Source organism: Toxorhynchites rutilus, chromosome 3 (assembly GCF_029784135.1).
Source record: "Toxorhynchites rutilus septentrionalis strain SRP chromosome 3, ASM2978413v1, whole genome shotgun sequence".
In the NCBI taxonomy this organism is placed as follows: domain Eukaryota; kingdom Metazoa; phylum Arthropoda; class Insecta; order Diptera; family Culicidae; genus Toxorhynchites; species Toxorhynchites rutilus.
In genome coordinates, this window is record NC_073746.1 from 17,577,408 (window position 1) to 17,599,237 (window position 21,830).

The 21,830-nt window shown below is 38.2% G+C and overlaps 1 protein-coding gene and 1 long non-coding RNA gene across 2 annotated transcripts in view; one reads left to right on the top strand and one right to left on the bottom strand.

Moving 5' to 3' along the window:
• Nucleotides 1-17,820: 17,820 nt before the first annotated feature.
• LOC129775499 (uncharacterized) overlaps nucleotides 17,821-21,830 on the top strand; it is a 51,514-nt gene continuing 47,504 nt past the window's right edge. Inside the window, exon 1 of the mRNA XM_055780308.1 lies at nucleotides 17,821-18,193. Within this exon, the coding sequence (XP_055636283.1) occupies nucleotides 18,127-18,193 (67 nt within the window). The 5' untranslated portion in view covers nucleotides 17,821-18,126. The remainder of the gene's footprint in view (nucleotides 18,194-21,830) is intronic.
• On the bottom strand, nucleotides 21,232-21,742 carry LOC129775500 (uncharacterized). Its single transcript, XR_008742970.1, has 3 exons — nucleotides 21,567-21,742; nucleotides 21,401-21,507; nucleotides 21,232-21,345 (listed from the first exon to the last, which is right to left on the bottom strand). It is a non-coding gene; the product is annotated as an uncharacterized LOC129775500 (long non-coding RNA).

The window sequence follows — 21,830 nt, forward strand, 5'->3', positions numbered from 1 at the left end:
ACATTAGTAAATGAAGTCCGATTGAGCTGATATTTGGTATAGAATAGTTTTTCGTGGGAATCAACATTTTTAATCATGTTCCCCTTGAAAATTCGAAATGACCATTTTCATTGGCACTCTAGTGTACAGTTCTGTCTTTCTTTGAACACTTCGAATATCCATCTGCCTTAGATTCTACCAAAATCACGTTAGTTTTAAAATATCACAGGTGTGTTCTGCCAGTAAAATAGAGACAGATGACAGGAGAGACGATTGATGCGAGAAAAAAATTGTACTCTGCAGTCATTTAGTGTTATGTCCCTCCTTCTTTCTCACCAAGTTTCGCGATCTCATCAGTATTTGTTCGTAGCAACAATCCTAGCAACGGTCTGTACGAGATGGCAACTATGGAGTCATTTAATTGCAGGATGTACGATGTCATCCACTTTCCACAATCCGTGCAGCGATTGACGATTGGCCCAAGCATTTAAGACTCCCCGTGAAGAAGAGGGGGTAGCTATCATTTCAAATTTTTTTGCCAAAAATGTTAATTTTAGATACTTTCATACTTTCAATAACAATTTTAGCTTTCTATTTCATTTTGTTCTCGAGTTGTGAATTTTCAAACGATTGACAGAACTTATGTCTATACTAGGTATTATCTGAACCATCACCGAGAATAGAAGAGGTTTTTCCAATAATTGAAGTTGTGTTGAATGTTAGATGTTTTCACATTCGTCAACAGAGAGTTAATTGGAATACAAAGCAATAATTGTGGTTGTTGAAAACAGACAAACATTCATCGTACATAGCAGTAATTTTCTGCGGTAATTTGCAATATTATTTTGCACGAAGAACCATCCCCAATCACGATGCCGGGAGCTTCATTCCTGTGTATTTTCGAAGAATCATTTAATGACAGATGCGACATCCCCTGTCCGCCCGATTTGAACAGACCTTCAATCGTGAATTGTCGATCATCATAAACTGATTTATCTGTAGATTGTGAGCCGTTCAAAGAGCATAACATAACATTCTCCTGGGGGGTCTCCGTAGCCACATTGGTTGCGCGTTCGCTTAGTAAGCGATCGATCGTGAGTTCAAAACTCAGGGCCCTCATTGACCATCTTTGTGTTGTTACAGAATTACTACGTCCACGCAACAATCATCAGCGATGGAGATCGATCCACGGTCGAAATAAGATCGATTCATCCATACAACTGCTCTGCTCTGCAAGACACATCGGGCTGCTGTTCTATAAATAACTCAACAATGATCAATCAACTGTCTCCGCTGTCCGGTGGTCCAACTGGATAATGGAAGAACAGAAAGAATACTCTTACGCCTAAATGGCTACTGTGTGAATGTACCATATGTAATGGTATAGAAGGAATAGTGGCGAATGGCAACTATGTAATGTGCTAATTATAGATATATGGTATCCATGTGACATGTACACGATTAAAAATTCGGCTCTGTTACAGCTAAAATGCTAATGAGCCTTAAATAAATAAATGGGATAAAAAAAAACATTCTCCTAAATGGATGCCATCGGTTTAAGCGATGATTATCGGTTCATAGGTGTTGCTAAAATCATTCATTTATCACACTTATCTCTAGGCTCGTACCGAGGTCATGAAGTCAAGAGGGGCTGTTTTTATTGACCAATTAATAAGTGATCGTAGATGACCTTTGAGTGAGGCACCGTATTTGATGAGGATTATTTCATACAGAAAGGTGTGACTACGTGTTTAAATCTGACCAGAAACGGTGAATTGTGATCAAGAAATTGATCTTGATGCTGATAATAAATTCTCAGATTAATCAAAACAAATTGTATTATATTTCACATCATGGATCTCACGCTTTGAAGAATCACATCATCCCCTGAAACATGTTTTTTTTTAGGCAAGTCTTCGAGAATAATTCAACCTATATTATATGTTAACCTTCTGTTCCAAAGAACAAAAGATTAATACAAAACAAAGACTTGTTTTTGTGTACAATATTCTGATTATCATTATTCCGCGAAAGCTGAGCTGAGCCCCTCTGAGCTTTGGTTTCAATCGTTCTCGCGTTTCAACTAGACGTGATATAATCGACCATTACTTTATTGATGATTCACTCTTTCGGCCAGAGAACAGTCGAGAAAGGCCTATAAAAACCACCTTTGGTACCACTTGTGCAAACCTCTTATCACAATGGCGAATTACTAGAACAATGAGATGCTTGCAAGATGATGCCCGCTAAATAGTCCGTAGGGAATACCAACCAGAACGGCATGACTAAATCGAATTTTCTGGACCGACACGCGGATGCGGAGTAATGGATTTTAGTGTTTTGGCTATATTTTTGCGGTCACAAGAATAGCATCTGCTATCCGGCGCGAATAAATTAACATGTGCGTGCTAATTGAGCGCATATTTCACATTTCCAATTTGATCGGATAGGGTCCGATTGAATCGCCTTATTTTAATTCAAGCCGGATCGTTGTTGTAAAAGTCGATCATGTTGGCAGACAAAGTACATATGAGTGTACCTAATGTGACTGACATTCTACAGAATTCTTCCGCTTTGACATAACTCTTCCTCGGAGCAAATAAGCCGAGAGGAGATAACAGTTGAGCCCATAAAAAAGGCCATACGCGATGCTGTTGTAGGTTTTGCTTGTTTGGGTTGCAAATCAGCTCCATGTGTTCATTACAAAGTCAATGCCTCGATCTTTCCCTTTTTCTCCTCCTGTTGTTGACTTAAATGGGTACCCTCGAGCGTGGCGGATCTATCTAGCGCGGCTATCAGTTGGACCCGTGATTCACGGTTCAGACTATGTCGCATCGGTCGTAAATTGATTCTCGGTAATGACACAGGAGCGATGCCTCCCGATGTCGTGACTGACAATGCTTCTTCTTCGAACAAAATTGTTAAAATAATTTAACGGCCACAGGAAATTGCTACCGCATGGAGTAAACGGTCGACTTCCGATTATAAACACCGTATGCTTCGACATGAAGCTGAGAAAATTATGCATGACACCTTGCATCCAGATGGAGATAAGTTTTTCTTGATATATTGTCATCTTCTGAATGACACTCGGCGCTGGAATCAAATCCAAAAATTCACCAAGAACAAGTTTGCGAGCGAGTGACTCAATTCAGAACAAAACAAAAAAGGAACCGAATGCGAAATGAAAATATTTCGGATTAACCAGTTTTGTAGGGGGAAAGGTGATACATTCCAACGTTAGAACCGATCGAAAACAATCCCACAAGTTCAGAGTCAGGCGGAATGCGCCGTCGGTTACAAGCTGCTTTATGGCGTCAATCAGTGTGATCATTGTGACGGACATACCGGAGTCGTGAAGTGGTGGCGAAATTTGCCCCCAAATCAACAGCTGGTTGGAATCAGCAATTAAGACTACCATGTATACCGAATAAAGAGAGAATTTAGCGATGATCCGAGAAGGATGTTTTGTGGAATCAGGGAAAAATTTAAATCATTCAGTATTAATTGTTCAAATTAGAACGAACAGTCGCTAAATAAAATGTTGATCTTTTGGATACAATACTGGTCTGTTTGACCCATTTTGCGAAATCGAAATCAGTTTTTATTTTTTTTTATCCCTTTTGTTTATTTTAGGCTCATTAGCATTTTAGCTGTAACAGAGCCGAATTTTAATCGTGTACATGTCACACATATTTATCATATCTATAATTAGCACATTACACAGTTGCCATCAGTCTTCCATGTTTCACAAAAAACACTGCGTCCGGAATAAACATGTCCACGCTGCTGTTCACAGTTTTGTGTTTGAGTACAAACATGATTTTTTCGTATCTATGTTAGAAAATGTGACATGTTTGTACTCGTGGTATGTTTGGACATACGATGTTTAATCCCAATGTTTCACATGATGTTCGAACATGGTGTACAGTTTCTCTTGCATTTTCACCCCAAGCACCGGCAGTGCGTAGAGTAGAAGAAGCGAATCGGACACCACACCACCACCACTCAACGCGTGGTGTGTTGGTATGTTGACATGGAAAAAATGCTTTCCTTTCATGACAATGGGTGCTTCATCAAAAATATTGGGCAAATAAAATAAACCTCTTTTTCTGTTCTGAACAAAATAAACATCGATTGATATGAGAGTTTTTCACATTTGATATCATTATTTAGTGCACGCATCAATTTATATATTGAATTCATGTAACATTCGCTATTATTAGCTATTTGAACAAGTACTAACATTGAATTATTCAGCAGTGACATGTTAGGCGTGACGCTAACCACTCGACCACGGGAGCAACAATTTTGGCTGGATCTTTGAATACAAATGGCCAATACTGCTTGTTCGCGACGATCGCGACCCGAGCTATAAAACGAGTGGAGAAGAGGAGAAGAAAGGATGACGCAATCGCATGCACACATAGCATATGTATTGCAGTGTAAGTGTAGCTTTTAGTTTTTTCCTTCATTCAGTTTGTGATAACATCGAGAAATTAATGGTGTGTTTTAGCCGCTGAAATTTCTCTGCTGGTTCTGCTGTGTGCCGCTGAAGGTTGCATCTAAAACTAATTTTTGGGTATTTATTTTTTTAGTCAGCATTTGTACGACGTCGCCCGCTATGCAGTCGGCTCCCCAGACTTTAATTGCCAACATGCACGCAAAAAAAATAGAAAGCTTCTTTCTATTCAGAGAATGTTTTCTTTGAACGAAACCAAGGATTATTTAATCAGACTTGCAAAATATGCATGAACGATCTATAAACTTTTACTTAGTCGTGGCAATACATACAAACACTCTTTACAGATACACGGGACGAAGGTTGATCCACTGATCCTGAGGTCCACTGATGATTCAACAAGAGCCAAAGGTTGTACCGCTCATGACAACTCTACACGAGCTGATGATTGCGCCGGCTAGTGATCATTCTATCCTGGATTCCTCGAGTCGAAAAAGACGCACCACGCTAGATATGGGGTGCAGACTAGGGGGTCGTTGCTGGTTAACGGTCAGCTGCATCCCAATAGAAGTATCCCATGTCGGGCACACGTACAGAGCACTGAAGACTGCATCATCCCAATTATGAGAACACTTGTAATACTAACACCGAGCCAACAGCGAGTAATCGGTTACATATTACTAACATAGTTGTAAGCAAACATTGTCAAAATATTGAACTCCCGGCCCCGTTAGGCTAACGCCATATGAGCCATAATAAAATTATATATTTTGGTGCATGAACTTATAGCCTCTTAGTTCGTGCAATTTTTGAAATGCGAACTAAATTTCAAGTTCGTTTCTGTGAAAAAGTATTCTACGAAGAAATGTCTTGGGATGAATAATTTCTTTCCGTGTATGAAAAGAAACGAAACGAAAGCAATGAATACTGCGACATCGGGTGATATGTTTGTACATGATGTTCTTGAATTATAAACATCGTGTTTGTTTTCACATGTCTATGTTTGTGTATCATTGTTCGTGTTGGGGATAGACACTCAACACTAGCGAGAATCATGTTTGAATTCAAACAAAAACATGGAATTTTCACATCGCGTGGACATGTGTAAGTGTTTTTCGGAAGACTGGTTGCCATTTTTCGGCGTTAGAGTATTCCCTTCTATATCATTGCAATGGTACACATTTACACAGTAGCCATTCAGGCGTAAGAGTTTACTATCTGTTCTTCCATTATCCAGTTAAGACTGGACAGCGGAGACAGTCGTTGATCCATTGTTGAGTTATTTATAGAACAGCAGCCCGATGTTTCTTGCAGAGCAGAGCAGTTGTATGGATGAATCGATCTTATTTCGACCGTGGATCGATCTCCATCGCTGATGATTGTTGCGTGGACGTAGTTATTCTGTAACAACACAAAGATGGACAATGGGGGCCCTGAGTTTTGAACTCACGATCGATCGCTTACTAAGCGAACGCGCAACCAATGTGGCTACGGAGACCCCCAAATCGAAATCAGTTGATATTATTAGATTTCTAATGGCAATAATTTAACTCTAGGTAATGTAAGAAAGACTGAAATTTCTGGAACATGAATGTATCTTTTGAATTGAGAAATGTATCAGGTTTGTTAAGCCCACCGTTAAATTTTGGAACGTTAACTGTCAAATCTGTAAAAAAATAGGGGGTTGAGTCCAGGACACGATCGCATTGTTGACGTGGAACTACGAAATAATTTTCTCCGAATCATCGGTCCATCACTTCAGATACAGTAACGTCTCAATTATATTTCGCGTAATATAGTACAAATGTGACATATTTAAAACAATTTTTTTCTCTAATTAAACTTGTTTTTTCAATTTGTATAATTTAAACAATTTATATATATTTTGCAAGTCGTGCGACCAGAACAAATATATAGAAAAACATTAATTACAGTAGTTTCAGGTATGTTTTTCTCAGTTTTTCACTTACGCATCATATATCTTAGTCCTTCACCTCTCCTTTGGTTTTCCGAAGTTCGTGCTTCATCATGGCTCAATAGGTTCCGATCGAGCGAAGTTCAGGACAGTTTGGTGGGTTTATGCCATTCGGCCCAAAATCCACGGAATTAGCCGTATACATCTCCTACACGGTTTTGGAGTAGTGGCATCAAGCCAAACCGGGTCAAAACAACGGTTTACGACAGCTCCATCTGTTTGAAACAGTCATTCGCAGTAAACTTGTTCTTACCCGTGAAGTATTTAGGTACTTCGTTTGCAGTTTTATGGAGATTTTGCGGGTGCACGTTTTGGCAACACTGTGCTGGCATTCCTCTCGATTTGGGAAGTACTGCACGTTATACAGGGTGTTCAACGAGTTCGAACACACTTTAAAAATGTTAAAAAAAATTAAAATACAAGATTTCTTTTCTGCGTAAATTTTTATGAACCTGAGAACTCTTACGACATATTAGATCGAACCCTCATCACTTTGATGGTTAATGGAGTCCACGCCGAACGCGTCGATCCCGGATCTCGCACAGTCTTTGGTCGAGTCCGAGTTGTTAAGTTGTTAAGTAAAATTCAGCTCCTTGGATAGATGTGAATTACTGCTAACAATATAGGGTTATCTAGAAGTATACTTTCTCCCCATGGACCGTACAACTCCATCTGAAATTTGTGAAATCAGATTCGGAAAATCAGACTTCTTCAATCCAACATAAACTTTCCAGGCGTCAGTTCTTCAAGTTGAGGTGTTCTAGTTAGGTTGAACGGTTGAAACAGAAGTTTCTCCAGATCGATCGTTTTGTTCTGCTGATTCTCGATTGGGAAATATTTCATCATCATTGATGATATTTCCAATCAGCCGTTGAATCGTGAGATATGTACTCCTTTAGCGAGTACATATTGTTTCTTTCCTTGCTCTTCTTTTAAGAATTGCATCCGTTTTCGGGGTTCTAGCACCTATAGTAACTTTCCTCAACTTTCCAGAACGATCATTCAGTCCGTTACGAATCGTCAGCTGGAATGTGTGAACGGGGCAACGCATATGGAAACCTTGAACATATCGGCAACTTCATCTATTACGAAATCAAATTAATTTCAATGAATTCGGCTCTTACCGGATTTGCTTTTTTAGTGTTTGCGTCTTTAATTACCATGCAACTGATGCTTTGACTTTGAAGTTAAATTCCAAGCTTTCTTGCCATTTCCCCGTTTAAATCTATGGATTCTGGTTGTGATAAAAATATCAGCGGGATGCTGTTACTGCATTTCAGCAGTCATCGTTAAATCCACGTTAAATTTCGGACACTTTTCTTTCAGTGTAGTTTATGAATTATTTCACTAATCAATGAAATATTTCACTTACATGACAGCTGAAACCCACCTCTTTATTTCGATGTCAAACATGTTCTTCAGTTTGGCAAAATGGCGTCGAATCAAGTGGATGTACGCAAACGCATTTTGCGCGAACGGCAGCAAAATCCAACACTGTCGGTACGCGATCTTGCCAAAAAGCTAAAACTGTCGAAGAGTACCGTGTTTAGTGTGTGCAAATCGTTTGACCAGAATTTAACTGTGGATCAAAATTATTAAGATCATGAAATTAAATTTTGTTTAATGAGCTAATTATTATGATTTTATTGGGTCATTTGACAAATGTTTTCGACTCCGACTCCGACTCCATAGCTCTGGTCTACACTTTGCGTGTTGGATTGATAATATTTTATGATCATGTCAATTGATGCTTGACGAATTTAATGCCAAGGAGTTGGCATCATCGTCACAGATTGTAATAAAACATTGTAGGTATAAAGACATTTAAGTAACTTTGCATACTAGAAATATCCAAAAAAAATTAACCTACTTTTTGAAATAGTTTAGAACTTTTTCTGATTTTTTTTTCCAAAAATTTCTGACCTCAAAACAATGATATCCACAAAATTTTAGTCAAAGAATAAAATGTAGGAGATTGTTTAAATTTTAATAAAATATTATAAAAAATTACAATGTAAAAGTTAATTTAGTTATTTAAATTCAATAAAAAAAAATACCCCATACAATTACCAACAAGACATTCATACATCAGAAAATGGGCACTGTTACAGGGAAAAAGTTTTTCTTTGAACAACTATTCCATGTTTTTTTTTAAAGCAGCTGATCCTAATTTCGTTCAAATTCAAGATAGCGCCGTAGTGTATTCGACAAAGTTTTAGATCTTATTGAAATATGGACCTTTGTCGCAGACGTCAACTTTCTAGTTTTGGTAGTTCCAGAATTTATGGGTTTTTTTTCTGGAGACTACTGTTGCAATTAATTGTAACATTTTTTTGTGTAAATTTCAGCGTTTAGCACGTTCTTAACATGTTTCGCGATAATATACACACGAAAATGTTACAAGTAGAACATTAATAGTAATTTTTCCAAGAAAACATGAAAAAGCTGTTGTTAGAAAAACTTTTTTCTCTGTAAAAGTGTCCATTTTCTGATGTATGTTGTCTATGTCTTGTTGGTAATAAAAGTACGTTTTAAAGACAAATAAATTTTAATAATTAAATGCTTCTTGTTTATTTGTAATTTTTGTTTTAATTTTATGATATTTTTAAATGAAAATTTAAACAATTTTCTATATTTCATTCTTTGAGCATAATTGTGTGAGTATTATTGTTTTGGAGTCAGAAGTTTATGTAATTTTTTTTAAAAAACTGGTTCTTTCCAAAAAGTAATTTTGTTTTTTTTTGTATTACTTTTTATGAGAATTTAAACATTTTCCTACATTTCATTCTTTAACCAGTATTTTATGGGTATTATTATACCCACAATAATAACAATATAACTTTGGCTCTTTTCAAAAAGTAGTCTAATTCTTTTTGGGAGATGTCAAATACAATGGCTTTACACCCAAAATGTTCCATATGAGATGGTGCTGAAAATAGACACTCAAGTTAGCACGAGATTCGTCAATTTAGGTTTAATTACGTCAGGGGTTACGAAAATATCCACGCTTGCCCATGATGAGGGGGAGAAGGTATAAAATATTTCTTCGTGGACACATTAAAAATATTGTTTTAAATATATTACGTATTATTCGCATGTATGTTGATCGTTGATCTTTCTCATTGAAATTCACATTCTCAAACTACACTGCGTTTCACAACTATAGAACCACTCATTTTTTCCGAGTTTCCAGATATTACATATAGTTACATAGAAGTCGGATGAATTGAAGTATATGGTGTAGGACATAACAACTATTTTCAATTAAAAGACTGGTCATTTGAACTTTATTATTGTACTCAGGCGCGAAACATTCAAAAAACAAAAAATCATAACTATAGAACCAGATGGAAAAACTTTCACTCCTTTACAAAATTAACGTCAATTTCACATGAATTACAATAAGTTTCTAATTTGTAGGTCATTTCTAGTTCTCAATCAGTTCAAATAACCCATTCGGGGTGGTTTTGATTATGTTGCGCCATGTTTTAGAGTGTATCTCGTTCTTCGCAGAGGGTACTGTTCGTTTATGCTCTTCAAATCACTCATGCTGCTTGTAAGCTGCATCTACTATTCGTACGATCACTCTTCATAAGTTTTTGATAGGATTTTGATTCGGTAAACAAGCTGACCAGTCCAGAATCTGAAGCCCCCATTTAATAAACCATGCCTTGACTTTTCGGATGTTACGAATTGATGCCAAATTACCCAATTATCACGGTGTTTTTGATCCAAAAACAGAAGTAATCGATTCTGAAGTACTTCATTGCACTTCTAACAGTACATTGGTGTTGATGAGGAGCTATCTGAACCAGGCCGTTTTTAAATATTTTCCTCAAACCATCAACTGCCGCCTGCAAAATTACGAGTTTAAACATTACATGACACGTTCCGTAAGTCCTTTCAGTATGAAGAAATTCTATTCAAGTTGGATTTCTTTTCATCAGAAAAGTTCTCCTGATATAGTGAAACCCATGAGTTTAGCTTCCAAATTGTTTTTTGGATCCGCAACTTTAGAGATGAGATGTTTATGGTTTGGGGAGAATTTTCTCAAAAAGGCCAGGTTTAGGTAGCTTACCATCGACACGAATGAACAGTCAGAAGTTGAGAGAAGCACTTCAGAATCATTTACCACTGTTTTTACATCAAATACAATGTAATAATTGGGTAATTTGGCATCAATTCATAGTTATTTGGAGAGATTGAGAACTAAAGATGACCCACGAATTATAAACTTATTGTAATTCATGTGAAATTGACGTTAATTTTGTAAAGGAGTGAGAGCTTTTCCATTTGCTTCTATAGTTACGAAACTATAGTTTCGCGCCTGAACACAATAATAAAGTTCAAATGGCCAGTATTTTAAATGAAAATAGTTGTTATATCCTACACTATATACTCTGGAAACTCGGAAAAAAATAGTGGTTCTGTAGTTGTGAAACGCAGTGTAATATACGCAAACTGAGAGCGATCGATTTACTTTCATTGCTAGTTCAAGTTCATTCATTTCGCAGGATTCAAGATACCGCCACAGACTGTTAGTATTGTAGTATTGAAAATGTCTGACATTATGTTCTTAGCTGCGAGTTCCGATCCAGCTTCCGCACTTGATGTAAAAACCATTTTATTTCTATCCCTCGAGAACTTCGGAAGTTTTGTGAAAATGGAGGACGAAAATAAAACTCTTTTAGAAGTGCACGGGTCGTATCTCTGGAGAAGGGGTTTTAGCAGCGATGGTCTTCTTCATTGAAATGTGGGAATTTTTGAAATACTCTTCTATGGGGTGGCCCGGAAAGTTCGTGTCGCCTCTGATGACAACCAATTCAAAACGTCAATCGAAAATAATTCGGTATTCGACGGGTGAATTAATACATTCACTACATATGTCGAAAAAGCTTGGTAAAGATTGGTTACAGAAATCGTTACAGCGTATAGGTTCCACATTATTTGATCGAAATAGATTTAATGGATTCCATATTTATTTGTGACTCTCTCTATAAGCGAAATAAAATGTCGTTTTTGTTGCAAATCGTGACGGGTGATGCAAATGTCAAATAATTTACAACAAAGTTGAACGGAACAATATGGCAACATTAACATCAGCCATATGAGCCTTAATAAAAATATATATTTTGGATAAAAAACAAAAAAAAAACATCAGCCATTTGTTATTACCAAAGTCTTACGAAATTGTTAATGTTATGAGCCTCTACCAAACAATCAGTCGATAAATATCATCACATTATCAAACATATATAAATGATGCTTTCAAGTTCTTCCTAGAAACCGACATTTGCTTTCTGGCCATTTCATGGCACATTTCTATTCAAGTCTATTCAAGAAGTTTTGTAAGAAGTTTGCGGTTTGTGAAAGCAGGAGTGCATCATTGTTGCATAGACGATTTGTGTCCAAGACGAGTAATGTGCGCTACACATACAACGTCCCGTCACCGTTCCGTCAACTACTCTCTTGAACTTATTTTGCCGACGGCGAACTTGCCGTTGCTGGTGTATGTGAATGTTTCCATAAAAATTTCATGGGATAATAATTGACGTAACGTGACGTGAACGTGACGTGGATGTTGCATGTGGATCGCGCTTGATTCTGAAAATATTTCTCAGTACCCAACTAATTTCAGTGAGTTGATCGGATCGGACTGCGGATCAACTAAGTTAATGTCATCCGAAATTGGCTACTGATTAACGACTATGAGCCGGAGCGACAACTTAGGTGTTGAATGATCCAAAACTACATCAAACCACGCACCATTTCCTTAACATAAACAGCGTAGTGAGAATACCTATTACCATTGCATCCATTCATCGTGACTTTTTGGGCTAGCAATGCTGTTGGAAAGTTGAATTCCTCGCCGAGATTGTGCTAGTAGCATGTTTGAGTCTCAATGACGTCAATGAGTCTCTATCACATTGACGTCAACACATGATTTTAGTATTTTTTGAACATCATAATTTTTTTTATTGAATCGTTTATTTTTACAGGCTCAGTAACATAAGTTTAAAGGAGTCAGACTCTTAACTATATTTTAACTAGAATATATAACCATGTTTCCTTAATTCTATGGTTAATAAAATAAGAAACCGATTACTCGGGGTCGACTCGAGTTTAGAAGAGTGACACATTTTCGTTAGGAAAAGGATGGGATGTAAGGAGATTGTAACAATGTTCACACTCATATTCACATTCTCATTCATACTCACACTTCACACTCAATTCTTAAAAACTGTCCTTACGTCTAATATGTGTTACAATTCACCTTATTCTAATGGAAGTGAACCAATAGCTCGCAAAGGACGAAAAGGAGGGGAAAGGAATCACACTCGAAGATCGATAGTTTTAAGGAAAACATATATTTGGGATATGTAATCAAGATCTAACCGAGCCAACACACCGGCACATCGGGCTGTCTTCCTCTGGCCGGAAGAGAGTTTTCTAAATTCGATCTGGCAACAACATATCCCTCGCACGACCAAACAACGTGCTCGATGTCGTGGTAATCTTGCCCACAAACACAGATATTGCTGTCGGCAAGATTAATACGAAAGAGTAGCGCATCTAACGAACAGTGATTGGGCATGAGCCGAGAGAAGGTGCGAATAAAGTCCCGACTCAAGTCCAGACTTTTGAACCATGGTTTAAGGCTAACCTTAGGGATAATCGAGTGAAACCACCGGCCCAATTCATCTTCGTTCCTCTTGCGTTGCCAGTTAGCGATGGTATTTTTACGGACTAAGGAATAAAATTCATTGAAGGCGATTTAACGCTGATAAATAACGCCTCCAATTGCACCTACCTTTGTTAATGAGTCAACCCTCTCATTACCCGGAATTGAGCAATGTGAAGGGACCCAGACAAAAGTAATGACATAACAGCGTCTGGTTAAATCACTCAAAATTTCTCGTATTCTCTCAAGGAAGTACGGCGAGTGCTTTTCCGGCCTCACTGAACGGATAGCTTCGACAGAGCTAAGACTATCCGTTACAATGTAATAGTGTTCAACAGATCGTGAGGCGACGCTGTCCAGCGCCCAGTATATCGCTGCCAATGCAGCAATATACACTGAGCAACGACAATGAAGACTGTGGGAGGTGCTGAAAATTTCGTTGAACACTCCAAATCCTCGGGACTCATTCATAGAAAACCCATCAGTAAAGTACATATTATCACAATTGATACGCCCATACTTTGCATTGAAGATCGTAGGAACGATCCCCGATAGAAGATAATCTGGAATTTCATGGATTTTCTCCTTCATAAACAGATCAAAATGTACAGAGAAATTGATGTAGTCAGGAAAACAAACGCGGTTGGGAATACACGAAGACGGATTAACCTGCGAGGAGATGAATTCATGACATGGACTCTTGAATCCAAAGTGAAAATTTAGCTCGATCCGTTGCTCAAAATTTCCGATCACCAATGGGTTCATAACCTTATACCGGATGAAGAACCGAAGAGATAATAAATGGAAGCGATCTTTTAGTGGGAGTACGCCTGCCAAAACCTCGAGACTCATGGTATGCATTGAGGGCATACATCCCAACGCAATACGGAAACAAAAATACTGAATTCGCTCGAGTTTAATGAGGTGTGTTTTGGCAGCTGATTGACAACAGAAACTACCATACTCCATCACTGAGAGATTAGTTGTTCGATACAACATTATAAGATCTTCTGGATGGGCTCCCCACCATGTGCCAGTTATTGTACGGAGAAAGTTTATTTCTTGTTGGCATTTTTTACTCAGATACCTAATATGTATAATAGCACCCCCCCCCAAGTACATTTGGAGTCGAACCAGACCTCAAGATACTTGAATGACATAGCATGAGTGATCGGTTTACCCAAAGAAATGTCCATGTGGACAAAGGGGGGAGGGGTATAATAAATTTCCACGCTTGATCACGGGGGGGGGGGAGGCTGTTTGAACGTGATATGTAGACAGCCCCATATGGGACTATCCTTGTACCGCAGAAATATTTCGTGGCAATTGGCATTTATTGTCCACTTCCTCTGAATTGTTTTTTTTTGTTTTACCTATTATAGGAATTAAGGGAAAGACATCCCGAATCGCTGCCCGTAAAAATTCCGTCTCGCCCGGTGCGTCACCCGTTACCCAACAGTACAGCAATGACCAAATCGAGAAACAAAAAAAGACGGGTGGGTAATGTCAGGGACATAACCGGAGTGACAAAGGACTATACAAAGGGGACAGCTTTTGTTAAATATATATTTTAAATATATTGTTTTATTTTCTTCTCATACGTGAATACCTACCTATCTACCTGAAAAATGGATTAGTTTACTGTTTACTCTTTATGAATATGTTGATGGTTCTGAAAAGAACCTTTGGTGTTGTGTTTTTGTTATCACTCGATATTCCCATCTTGTTCGGTTAAACCTTCCTGTTTAGCTATTGCGTTTGCCACTCGCCACAACTTTCACAGTTGGAAAATTTCTTCCCATCCAGCTTGTGACATGTTGTTCAGTGAATTACATTTAATGCGACGTGCCGGAGAAACACTTTGCCACTCACTGAAACTAATTGTTGTCTTGATGAGCGCCGAACCGAAGCTGATTGTCGTGAGCAGCTTTGCAAGCCAACTCGAGCACTCCGACAGCCGAAACTCTATAATCGCTGTTAGGTATACTGGTGCTCCGGCACCAATCCGTTCGGCCTAGTTACCCTTGCGGAGCAATCAGTGAATGCGACCAACAGGGAACTGGAGACCTGCACGGTTCGAGTGAGACTTTGCCTTTCGCTTAACTTGTCCTCCTTTGTTACGTCCACGATGCCGATGCCGTACAACCACACGGGTTTACGGTTTGAAAGAAAATAAGATATTTTTTTGGGGTCCGCGTGTTTTATACTCTAGCGGTACACACTCACAGGATAGAGACAAATCGGCAGACTCAGCCAGAGGGGCGAGTCCAACGAGACGAACGAATGAGCGTTAAAAGGGAGCGATGGCAAAAAAATACATTCATTACGATTTGTACGCTCGTTGGATTCACTTGCAGGCTAAAAAGGGTCCTTTTCAGGATCACAAAATTATCTTCAATCTAAAGAGTTTATTGTTTTGTTATCACTCGATATCCCCATCTTGTTCGGCTAAACCTTTCTGTTTAGCGATTGCATTTGCCACTCGCCACAGCTTTCACAGTTGGAAAATTTCTTCCCATCCAGCTTGTGACATATTGTACAGTAAATTACATTCAATGGCACATCGCATTACCACCACTCAGTATCGGATTGGAGATAATTTTAACCTGTAATTGAACATTTGCGATGACAGTGGTACAGTGTCGACTTTCAATGTGGGGACCCCGAACTCTATGTTTACAAACATGTCCATCTAAATATGTCGCATTACATGTCCGTCCAATTAGATAAATGTCGAGATAAGTGTAAATTACTGTACTTTCAATCTAGTAGCAATTTAAGAATTGGTGAAAATCAATAAGCTCAGAACAACTGCCAAATTCACATACTCATCAGATCCTGGCAAACAAATTATGAAAAAATCAATTTGTGTTTTATTATTATTTTGGATAATGTTTTAGAAAGCATTGAACTGTATTTCCTAAACTCGTTTTTGGAAGGTTTAATGGCCCTGAAAAGCGCCTTGTTTTATGGAATGGTTCCAATTTGGAAAACTTAGTACTCGTGGTTTTGAAAAAAACCATTTCGAACGCCCTCGATGCCGCCTTGTTCTGGATTTGCCACTAAAGCAGTTTGTATAAAGAACAAACTTTTTTCTTCTGCTACTTGATGCCGTTTTGCTATTGCCACTCGCCACTCGCTGCAACTGCCTGTTGTCTTGATGTCTACCGAACCGAATGTGTTCTGTTACGAATGCGGGTTTTCTTATCGTCGCGAGTAGCTTTGCCAGCCAACTCGATCACTTCGGCGACCGAAACTATATAACGCCGGCTAGGTGGACTGGTGCACTGGTACTAACGCGCTCGGCCTAGCTACCCTTGCGGGGAACTCCAGATCAACACGGTTCGAGCGGGATTTTGCCTTTCCCTTCACTTTTCCTCCTTTACCATGTCCAGACATGGCTGCTTGGGTTGGTTTGTTGAAGTGTTGTGATGCGAACCGATGTGGTGTACGGTTTGAATGATAATGATCGTTACGGCAGCGGAGCGGGGATTTTTAAGCTGACTGGCTGGCTCGAGAATTACGCATGTGTGAGACTGCGACCAATGTTTCGTTCATTTTTTTCTTTTTCCTTTCCAATCGTGCTTCATTCTATTTCGCTGCTGCTTTGGTTGCCCGTTTTGGTCGGTACGATTTGAGGAGCACAAAATGGACCAATCAAAAATGGGCACATAGTGCATTTTGACAATGCTTGATATTTCACAATTATTCAATTATTTATCTCAAGAAAAATGAAATGTTATTCATTATGATAGATGCGTAGATATATTTCCTATCAATTGATGTAAAAACCTTTGCGATCTATTGAGAAATGCTCGAGTTGTAAGCGTTCCAAATCTTGCATTTTTTCCTACTTGTTCAGTGCCTAGATTTCCATTTCACCCCCTTTATCTTCCGGTTAGGCGTAGTCCTACGTCAAAAGTAATTCTCGGTAATCGACGCTTTGGTCTCTTAGACAACCCGATTTTGTTTTGTTTTGGCTGAAATCTGCTTACTTTCTCACCCACTATTCTAACCAGATGTTCTACCTTCAGATTTCTATTTGTTCTTATCTCTGCAAAACTATCTTGAGGGCTAAAGCTTCGACTTTTTGGACAATATAAAAAGTACCTTGACGGGGTTTTCTGCGAGAAACCAAACAATTTCTGAGAGAATTGAATACAATTGAAAAGTGGAAGATTCTTGAAATGAAAATGAAAATCATGCTTTTGATTTTCTTCTGTATTCTCCGATATTTTCGTACAAGATTCCAAGTAAGGTAAAGTAATTTCAATAATATTCTCATTTTTGAACCTCGTTTATGCAAAATCTATTAGATAGCGTGGAAGGTGTCACCGAATTCAGAGAAGCTCGGGTCACATGATCTGTCGCCCTAGTAAAAATCGCTCCACACGACATATTAGTATCCCCTATTGCTCGGGCAGACCGGCGTCACAATACTACACGGTGCTGCCATACACAACACGCAAAGCTCTATATTCGATCACACACGTCTCACCCACGAATCTGCCGCGAACGACACAACCGCCACCCCCGCATTGACACTTTTCCTCCGGTGTTTTCCGTTTTGTGTTGTTGTTTCAGTCGAAAGCATGATTGTCGCGAGTGAGCGAGTTCAGCAGCATGTTTGTGTTGTGTTCGCCCGCGGCTCGTCGCGCATTTCGCTGAGAGTTCAGCTGAACGCTGACTCACCTCGCCGGGTGTATATATAGGGGGGGATCTTCAGCTGCACTCGGTTTAGTAGAGAGAACGAGATACGGGAGAATAGAGCATACCAGCATTCGCGCAGAGACCATCATCATTCGGTGCTGAGGGAAGCAATCGACCTGACGAGTAGTGAATCCATACGAAAACTGTCCGTCGAATTTGAGGAAAAGTTTTTCCCTGTGCTCATCCAAGTTGGCAGTGTCATTTGAATCAGTTTTCCAGCCATCCGATTGAAAGTGCCAAAAACTGTGTCAGTGATAACGTTTTGATTGAAGAACCCGCAGTGCAATTCCTCTGGAAGGTTCCAGTCCAGGTGGCAGAATGAAAACAATTGCGACGTACTTCCTTCTGATTGGTGCCCTGGTGGCCACCGGTTACGCATATCCAGGTATGAAATTGAAGCGATTGAGCTAAGTGATTACGCGAGCAAACGAGCAAACATCTGTTGATACTGAATCTTAATTTCGGTCCTATTTTCATCACCCATCATCGTCAGCTGTGTGCAACAGTGCGATAAAACGGGGCTTGTTTTTGGTTTGGGTTGGGGGTGTTTTGGGAGAGAGGGTGTCATACGCATCCGTTGTGATTGCTGCTAAATTATCGACGGTCACTTCCCGTTTGGGGGAGCGCGATGTGTTTGCGAAATTGGCAGGTGCTCGAAGCAGTGTTAGAAAGCCAATGTTTACAGTTTTTCGTGGTGCGGAAAATTCTTTGAATGGATATTGCATAATTGCTGACTTTGTGAATATCATCTGCGAAGTTTTGCAAGTTCAACAAGTTCATTTATGAATAATAGTTGAAATTAGTGGATGAGGTTCATAGGATGTATTTTGGTTCCTGATCTTGAATGGAATAAATTTGAATGTTGTCTGAAAAATATCACTGTAAGAATACAATATATAATATTATAATATTTTTTTTCATTCCTTTTGAATTGTTCCTTGACTAATTCTGAAGATCTTTACGAGGCCACCTTGTAATTTTTTCATTCTGTACACGATTGCATACGCTTCTAATTGATAGTAAAACTTCTTGCAGCTTCCGAAATCGTTGTTTCAAGTGGATCAACGAGCTTCCTGATCAAATTCGCTTTGCTAAGAATGGTCATGCGTTTTAGACGTTCAATTTTGTTCGAAGGATTAAATATCTTGACAATTTTACTATTTAAAGTAAAATACAATTATATAAATAATCTATCAATCTTCGTCTAGATTAATGAACTCGTATCCTTTTTTTTTTTTAATATGTTAACCATTTTGTAAGCTACATACCACATTTATCAGATTTGGAAAATAAAACGTACAGCAGGAATTACGGATCGAAATGGTATTGAATGTGTAACACAAAACTTCAACAATCATAAAAATGTCACATAGGTCCAGAAAACGAGACGAGCATTTCTCGTCTCGGCTTCAGTCACTGTCGAGACGAGTAAAATATCCTATTCAGTACACGACATTCATTGAAATGTTTTATTTGGTAGACTGGAAAGACTTCTGACACTTGTTTCGGTATGATTAGTGATGTCAGATATGAAGACATGTTTTTAAACAACAAATATAGAATAAACATTTCTAAAATTGATCAAACGGGACTACTTTCTCAGTGCCAAAATCCTAAAATCATTACAAAGAGGAATAAGTTTGATAAATCTTTTTGTTTTATTAATATTTTCCTACCAGTGTATGGTTTCATCACTCAGACGATTCGTTATTATGGAGTTATTGGGGCCAATGTTTATTCATCCAATCAACGATTCATAAAGAAAAGTTTTAAATCTATACGCATGTACTTCCCTTAACAGTTGCACACTAAACTCTACTCTAGTTTTTTTTTCACATGTATAGCAATAAACTTCGAAACATCTAGGTACGATCTATGGGGGACATTCCTCTACCTTCTCTAAGGGGAGGCTATCGTACAAATAAAACATGAATTTCTACATTACTCGAGAATTAATTAAGCAAATGAAACCAAATTTGGCATGTGGGGGTTTTAGGGTGCAATAAATGTTTTTACGGTGCTTAGAGACTCCACCCCCCTCTCTAAGGGTGGCTGCCTTACAAATGAAACACAAATTTCTGCATAACACAAGAACTAATTAAGCATATCGAGCCAAATTTGGGATGTGAGGATTTTTGGGTAGGAGAAATGTTTCTATGAAGGTATGAAACCCCTCCCTTCTATGAAATGATCATCACAATCACGGATGCCGCCATTTAATATAAATATTCTATCTTCGATTAGGAATTAAAAATATCCTCACACGGCATATGAAGATATTTTCTGATGTTTACACTCATGGATGGCTTATGTTCTTGTTTTCGAGAAAACTATCCCAAAAAGAAAGCATGTTACGCCAGCGTGCGAAACAAAATAATAACGATTTCGTTTAGAAACTACAGGTAAACTTCGATATAACGTACATTTCACTTTCAAAATTGTACGTTGTATCGAATTGTTATATCGAAGCATAATAAAGTACTCACAAACGTAGTCTATAATACATTATTGTGTTGCTGTTTTAGTAAAGTTAATGAATAACTTAAATCAGAAGACGAAGCTAGCCTTTCTCATGATGTTTTCCTTCGTACTGTTGATTAAAGCTTGATTCATTTAGAATCCGGAATCACAAAACCAGCTGTATTTCGGGATTTATTGAAGGTACACAACTTGTTTTAGCATCACAATACGGGTAATTCATTGTTCTATCAGAAAAAAAAATATTGAAAAAAATTTTCTTTTACACTTTGGAAATGTGTACGTTATATCGAGTGACGTTATATCGAGGGTACGTTATAACGAGGGTACGTTATATCGAAGTTTCCCTGTATTTGGTTTTTCCAATAATTTTCAAGTCTGTTAATATTTCTTTACATTTGGCATCCCTTATTCGAACGCTAAATGCAAAGTACGTAGAATAGAAGGTAGTCTCCTCTCTGCTTTGTTCAAGTAGTGGTAGGCAAAGGAAAAAAGCAAAAAATTGTAATAAACCATCCATCGAATCCATATAAATTCGAACATTTTTGATTTTTTTTAAATTGTAACAAAAGAACTGTCTCAAAATATGTTTCTAAATGATGAAATAGCAATTTACTTAATCATTTTAAAATAGAAAAAAGTGGAATTATCGCACCTGTGTTATGAAAATAACCCAAAAATAACCGATGAACAAATGTGTGGAGAGGTTATATCGAAGCAGTTTCGTTTCGTGTCGTTGATAGTATGATGAAAGATTAACTCCCACACTGCTGATTTTTTTTCTCTTTTATTGAAGCAGCTATCAAGAATCATCGCGACGCTTTCAATGGTTTCGGTTTGGAGTATTCAGCCGTTCAGCCGGGACCAAATTGGTGTTTCTGAAAAACGAGAAAAACATTTCCTCCACGCCGGGTCATCTTCCGAATTGATTGCAAATAAATATTTTGCACTTTCGCAAGAAGTTAATGTATAAATTTAATGTATAAAATGTATAAATTTTGTGTGAAACCATTGGAACGGAACGTTTAGGAAGATCCAAGAAGCGAATGCATTGGATAGCTGAAAACATCTCCGATTAGTTTATCTCATCACAATTTATATAAAACACACTTACCTCCAGTACAAAGATGTCTTCTTTGCTGATTATAGGTTAAAACAGTATCCCCAAGTTTTAAAATTTTTCTGCTCCGGCATCGCGGGACGTGGCACTTCGACATATTGCTGAAGTAAACAAACACTGTTCAGTATGAAATCGATAAAAAAATCACATCAAACCTTACCTGCAGTGAAAATGCGGTACACTATCGTGTTTATCGTCGGGTCGACTTACGATTTTGTCACTTTGTACGATTTTTTGAACTTTTAAAAACAAGAAATATTGAAAAAACTTCCGAACATCGAACAAATTGAGGATAGTTTATTCCTAATTTCTTTGTGTGTGTATCACATGCGCGCTCCGTGTGTATGCACAGAGAATATCACTTACCTTCTATTCTACGTACTTTGCGCTAAATGCTGTTTTTGACGTTTCGAGGGATGCGAGT